Source organism: Lytechinus pictus, chromosome 7, assembly GCF_037042905.1.
Source record: "Lytechinus pictus isolate F3 Inbred chromosome 7, Lp3.0, whole genome shotgun sequence".
Classification (NCBI taxonomy): domain Eukaryota; kingdom Metazoa; phylum Echinodermata; class Echinoidea; order Temnopleuroida; family Toxopneustidae; genus Lytechinus; species Lytechinus pictus.
In genome coordinates this window covers 49,049,390-49,056,466 of record NC_087251.1, presented here as the reverse complement: position 1 = coordinate 49,056,466, position 7,077 = coordinate 49,049,390, and the positions used below count along the sequence as shown (strand labels likewise).

General features: G+C 35.2%; 1 protein-coding gene across 1 annotated transcript; it reads left to right on the top strand.

Annotated features, from left to right (window-relative positions):
• The first annotated feature begins 896 nt into the window (after positions 1–896).
• LOC129264267 (NF-kappa-B inhibitor epsilon-like) lies at positions 897–6,169 on the top strand. The gene is made up of 4 exons (XM_054902114.2): positions 897–1,698; positions 2,125–2,230; positions 2,604–2,859; positions 3,998–6,169. The coding sequence occupies exons 1-4, from the start codon at positions 1,289–1,291 to the stop codon at positions 4,390–4,392; spliced, it is 1,167 nt and encodes a 388-aa protein (XP_054758089.2). The 5' UTR covers positions 897–1,288; the 3' UTR covers positions 4,393–6,169.
• Positions 6,170–7,077: the final 908 nt, after the last annotated feature.

Genomic DNA, 7,077 nt, shown 5'->3' with positions numbered 1-7,077 from the left:
GCGAGAGTCAGAACCACTACAACACGGCTCCTCCACGTGGAGGAGCCATATACCTGGGCCATTCTTTGAACGAGCTAGAAAATTCTAAAATTACCTATACTGTTCCATTGGCACTTTGCCAGTGCGGTGTGCAAAACATGAAATCCCCGGCATATTAGAAAAGTCATGCAATCAGACATGTTAAAACAAATTTGAGCACATATTGTCTTTTCAAATGGAATGAATGCATATACCCATATCTAAAATTAATCCATTAAATAATTAGCAGGGAAAATGCTGGAATTAAGAATTTTGAAGGTAAATAACTTTGTAGATTTGAAATTACATTCACGATGCCTATACATTTATTAAGTGATTTATCAAATATTTCGTTATGCCTCTTATTTTTGATGTTATAGATATAATCATAGGCTTGACTATAACTGTAATCATTTGTAATTAACTCGCTAAGAACAAAAAGAGGCTCTCATATATATAGGTTCACTAGGTTGTAGGAAGAAAGAAATTGTATTAATCTGTAGAGCATAGGCAGTTAATCTTTCGGCCAAATATTATTTTGTCGAATATTATTAGTATTTTTTGTTGTTGTTAAGACTGCAGTTGATCTAATTTCATTTGTTTTGTGCATAATGATAATTACACTCTTTAGCTTATTAAAATATGTTCAGCTTTAATATCAGGGAAATTTACATTGAGTGTTGCAAGTATGGGGATCTTTTTTTTTTTAAAGTTTTGTTTACTTAGCAATTATATGTTTTTGTAACGCGCTTCTTCTACAGCGAGAAAAAAACCGGTACGGGGATTCCCCGGAACGTCTGCTTCTGATTGGTTAGCTCCAGTCACATGAAACAATCGTCCAATCAAAGCGATTCAAATTATTTGGGATTCCCCTTTTTCATTTTCACCTATATAACACCGCTCGTTGTACGTGGCGACCATTTTGAGACCTTTTCTTGTGCTGTTATTAGTGTATTGCTGACTTGAAAAACGAGAGGTATTAAACAGCTGATTTACATTTTGGACGTATTAAAACTTATTCTTTTCGTTGTTTATTTTTTTATTTCGTCGAAGAAATCTATCATCGCGGATCGTAACAACACACCAGCCCAAATTCCAACACAAATCAAACTTTTTTTGGATTTTCGTTAATTTCATGCTTAACTTTTAATTTTTGGCTGTGCTGCTTGTGATCTTATTCACTTTATTGGACCTAAGGATCCTTACCTAGCATAACTAGGATCATCTACAGAACTGCTCTAACTTTGAGACTTCAGGCATTTTAAAGATCATGGACATGGAGGGATTTACGTTGGACTCTGATACAGTGAAAGACTGCGGTGAACCGGCCGTTGCCGCTCGTGCTGCCAGTCACTTCCAGGCAAAAATGGGCATCCATCATCAACAAGACCAGGACCGATGCGAATCAACTTGCGACTCGGCCTACCTTTCTGAGAGTACCACATACAGCTCAGTCTCGGACAGATTACAAGATCTCCATATTGAGGGACAGTATGAAAGTGAATCTAGCTCAAGATCTAGCAGTAGCAGGATACAGCTTTCAGATTTCCAAGACCCGACTGTTGAAAAAAGGACTGAGAATGCCAATGTTAGGCCACAAAAAAGACCTGCAGAAGAAGTTCCATCAGATGAGGTCTACCTCACGAATGATGCTTATGATCAAGATGAGGAGGGAGATACGTGAGTAGACCCTATTCAACTTTATTTAAAAAAATCTTTTGTATGGAAAGTCCTGGACCTGGTCCAACGTTAGACTGGTTACCCAAGCTCCTAATATAATGTCTACGGGAGATCTAGATCTAAATGTTAGAGTCAGGGTTCCGAACTTCAGATGTCTGAACGTCAAATTAGCAATAATTTGCCTTTGAATGTCATGGAGCAGAATTATTGTGTTTTATCATTGATTGAATTTAAAACAAAATTACAGGCTCCACTCTTCATGTCCTGGGTTAACAATTATTTTGTGTGATTGCAACGAAGTGTAGTTAAAAAAAAAAAGAGGGAAAATGCTTTGCTTTTCATTTAGCATTTCTGCTTTTTTTCATTCCCAATGAGTCTGTTTTACAAAGTTGTAATTTGTACATGTATTTATTTCTCTATATGCAGGCCCCTCAGTCAGTCAATAATCCATGAGAAAGGAGACATAGCTCTGAAATTCATCCGCTATACACCAAATCCAGATTTCTTTAACATCAGAAACTGTCTGGGGCAGGTGAGTTTGATTTTTGTGTTATTTTCTTAATTTGAATCAAAGTCATATTTAATACATTGTGTGATGGTCAGGATGGTTGTTTTGTTTTATTCATAATTGTGCATACTGTCTATACTGTCATGCCCAAATGAGTTCAAATTTTCTGTTTAGTCTAATTTCTTTTCTGTATAAGCCAGTGGAAGAACAGTTTCTATCATTGTAGACTATTAAGTTGAATTTAATGCATTGAATCTCATTAAATGTAAATGATACATGTAAGTTTGCCCAATATACTTGCTTGCATGCTAAAAATGAAATGAATTGTATGATTGATAAATAAAAATTTAATTTGTATTTTTCATATCATATCTTTGTGTTTATCTTTTATATTTAGACTGCACTTATGCTAAGTGTACTGACGAACCAACCCAACATCTGCAGAGCTCTTGTCGTTGCTGGGGCGTCGGTTGATGTTCAGGATCAAGGGGGTAACGCAGCCCTCCATCTGGCCTGTCGCTTTGGTTTCACTGCGTGTATCCAGCAACTGACGTCACAGATACAGCAAATTGAAATCAAGAACACTGTGAGTGCACGGAATCACAGACAAGCTCAATCACTGACGTTGCAACTGCGCCTGAAGAATTACGAAGGTAAGATACCAGTGAATCTTTATCGGGTTTTTTTTTTTTTGGGGGGGGGGGGTGTTTTTACTTGTGTATGTGAGAAGGAAACTTGGGAAGAAAATCTTCATTTGGAAAAAAAACCTGTCCATGTACATTCATACAATTACTTTGAGAAAAAAAAATCATAAAATACATCTTGTTTGAAAATCAAGGGAGTTTGTTACAAGTTTTTGATTGTTAATCAGTGTTAATCATCTGAAGAAAAAACCTCCATCTTAGCTGTAATAAAGACTGGATACCCCCCCCCCCCCATTAAAAAAAAAAAAAACTGTTCCGAAACCTTTGGGGATTTAGAAAAAGTTATCATCGAAACAAACAAGAAATCACTTTGGAAGATAATAATAAGATGAAAAATGAATATTAATTAATTTAAAAAAAAGACCCCCCCCAAAAAAAATAGTTAAACAAAATTCCATTGAAAATGTGAAGAAAAAATCCCATTGGAAATACCCTATTGCTTAGAAATACCACAGTGTGTGACTTTGTGTATGTGCACAGTACCATTTCGTGCTTGCTCAAAGCATGACTGTGCTTTTTGTCAATTGGTAGTGGGTGTATTGGGGTTGGGCTGAACCTTGAACTCTTTGTCTCCATTAAAACCTAGGCAAACAAGAATCTTTATTCAAACATGGATGATGCATTATTCATCACTTTACCAAATATGGTCAGGCCAGAGTGGGAGGTGATTTGCATGTGGGGATTCCCCTTTGGTTTTTCCCAACCGTTGTGTTGGCATAATGGTAGGTTTTGATTCTGAGTGAGCGGGATGGAATTCTTACTAGTCTATTTCCTTTTCAACCAATTCCAGGAAATGGTATAGAGGATGTGTTAATCTTGTATTTCATTTTCTATATATTTTCATCATTAATTAAATTATGTTGTTTTTGCTTGAAGGACAATTTATATGTATATTGCATAAGTGGGTGTTATATTTGAATATACTAATTGATAGTGACAACTGTGGTTTATTTTATCTTTTTATATTTATAGAAACCAGCTCTTGATATTTGGCCTAAATAATTTTACCATTGATATTATTTATTGAGAACAATTGATTTTTTTCAATCTGATATGCTTTTAACGTGTATTTTTCTTTTTCATCTAGGTCTAACCTGTGTGCATCTAGCAACACTAAGACGCGACATTGGTCTCTTGACGTATCTGGTTGCCATTGGTGCCAACGTGAACGAGCCGGACGGAAAGAGCGGTCGCACCAGTCTCCACTACGCAGTCGAAATGAACGACTTCCACTTGGTCCAGTGTCTCCTCTGCGAACTGCACGCTGATGTTGATGCGGTGACCTTCGACCTCTGCACACCCCTCCACCTGGCAGCAGGGAGGGGCCATGAGGACATTGCATGCCTGCTCCATGGGGCGCGGGCAGACACCCAGGTCCAGAACTTTGAGGGGCAGTGCGCGTATGAGTTGACCAACATCCCATCGCTCAAGTCACTGCTCTCACAAGGACATGAATATGACACTACAGATTATTTCTACTGAAGACATTCTCTTTGTCCTTTCATGGGTAGAGTGATGATGAAGGCAAATGAACAAACTGTCTCCGCAAGGGGAGATGTTGCAGGACAGCGTCTCCTTTATGAAGAAAGAGCGTGCAACCGGACCATTTATCATGGATACATGTTACATGACATGAAGTGAGATAGCTGTGGTATGTTGATGTTAAGTGAAGAAACTGGAAAGGGCTTTAAGTCCAGGGGATTGCAGCGAAACGGCAGGAAGAAGAAAAAAGGAAGACAAAGAAGAAAGAAGGAAGACATCCAAACTTTTGATTTTATCGTAAAAGGATGGATGACATATTCTGATAATTTCTTATTGTATTGTCTTGATGTTGAAGTAATGTTAGTGTAATGCCTTTGCTCAGTAAAATGTACATGTATTAGACAACTTGTTGTACAGACATGTTTTGTTGCAGTTAAATAGGTATTATGCAATGCTTCAACACTTGATGGATAAGAATTGCAGTTCTGTTGTGCTTGTACGTAGGAGAATTGAGATTGTGATGTGGTCAGAATATGAAGGAATTGGTAAATGTACATGTATATCACATTGCTATGATGTGTGAATGTTGAAACTGAGAGAAGTATTATTAGTCTTTGGAAATGTGTGTGAAAAAAGAATAACGTTTCAGTCATATGCATGGAAAAAACATTTATTGGAATTCAGATATTTTCTGTAATCTTGTAATATATGTTTGGGTACAAATGTAATCTTTCAAAAAAAAATGTCTTGTATATAATTTTTTTTTCATTTTTTTTTTTAAATAGCAGACTTCTCAAGCAACACATAAACACTGAGCAAAAAAGAAAAACTACCAAAAGAAACGAAACCAATGAGCAAGAGTAAATATTTGATCGTGTTCTTGTCAATCATGTAAATAATGTATATAGTGTACATATATATATAAAAATGCATTTATTTGCAGTAAAATAAATTGCATTTCAGGCATGTATTCAGTATCTTCTAAAACCTGTAATTAATAATCTTGTCCATATCCAGGTTTTATCAAAGGCAAAGACATTTCATAGTATGTATTGTATTAGAAATGTTCATGAAGTATGTGTCTCTCAATTACTTTGTTGTTATTAATTATTGTGGAAAATTGAGGCACAGACGTATCTGCCAAAGGCAAATATATGTATCTCAGGACCATTGAAAACCTTTTCAACTGGGGGTGGGAGGAACATTTAACTTCAAAGAGGTAAATAACAAATGCTTGTATAATTCTGGTTTCTGCTTGATAAAGAGTTATAAATGTAAAAAATGCAGAATAGTTAAAAAAAACATGTTATTGTCAGCCAGCCAAATTGAATGATATCAGTTGATTTCAACTATCGTTGCAATATTCTTGTAATAACAGGTTTTATGAAGCTAGCTGCTCATCTGGAATATGTTTCAATGTAATATTTTTCTCATGGAAGACTGGGAGGTCATCTTATGCACAGTTGACTGCACTTTTTGACTTCACCTGAATAAAGGATGTAGGGTTGGTTTTATTCTTGAAGAAACAAAAATAGTATTGCACTCTAATTATTCTCAATAATTATCCTCAAAGATTAGTATATTGAAGGGAAGGATTTTGAAATAATTCACCTTTTATATAAATGTATCCACTCTATATTTTATCTATAGAGTGTTTGAATTATTCAAAATTTTATCACTGTTTTGTTGATTATTTATCCTGAATATTATTATTATTTTGTTTTGTTTTTGCCACCAGTAAAAGAAGTTATGAATAAAAAGAGACGAAGAATTTAAATTTGAGTTATTTTGTGATACCAATGTTATTTGATGTGAAGTGTGTTAGTGTGTAATGGATATATAGCAGTAACTTAAGAGACAGAACATTGATAGAAATAGTTAATAAGGAGAGAGAGAGAGAGGGGGGGGGTGAAGGAGAGAGGGTGAAAGAGAGAATTTGGAGGAAAAAAATGATTATATGATGATGATATATTTCCTTAAAAAATAAAACAAAATACAACCTAATTCATTTTAAAGGTAAGCAGGGAACTAAGATTTCTTTGACCCTCAATACATATTTCTTGTTACAAATTCACCAAAGCTAGACACTATCAAAAGAGAGAGAAAGGAAGTTAAGATAAAGGAACAGAAAATGATGAATGGATTTGAGGGGGGGGGGGCAATAGCATGAGACATTTTGAAGTGAGACGAAATAGAAAAAAATCCTTAATTTATTTTATTTATTTTTAATTCTCTTGATCTTTCTTATTCTTTTCTTCCTTTTTTGAAGAAAAATCTCCGTACTATCATACCTTTTGGCATTTTCAGCAACAACAATTACGTGCTTGTCAGCAAGTACTATATTGTTCATGGGAAAAGGGGGCGCTGTTTATGTTTTATCAGAGTATTAAATAAAGTACTAGTAAATAACTCCGTGTTTCATATTGGACTAAACAGCTATAATACTTGGTCCAATACTTACTTTGTCTAATGCCCAGTTGGTCCAATGACCAATTCGTCTACACTTATTGATTTTTATTATGACAAATTAAAATTTATTTCATTTTCATTGTTCGTCCGAGGAGTTGGGAGGCCGATCTAACTATTTTAAAGTGATGTTAGACCAAGAGGATATTAGATGAAACTCGGATATAGCTTATCTATAAATTAGACAAAATTTAGTGAGTTTTACTAGATGTGATCCAT

Coding starts and splice junctions, on each gene's coding strand:
- LOC129264267 (XM_054902114.2), top strand. CDS start 1,289: ATGGACATGGAGGGATTTACGTTGGACTCTGATACAGTGAAAGACTGC. Junction 1,699..2,124: donor CAAGATGAGGAGGGAGATAC/GTGAGTAGACCC, acceptor CTCTATATGCAG/GCCCCTCAGTCAGTCAATAA. Junction 2,231..2,603: donor TCAGAAACTGTCTGGGGCAG/GTGAGTTTGATT, acceptor TTTTATATTTAG/ACTGCACTTATGCTAAGTGT.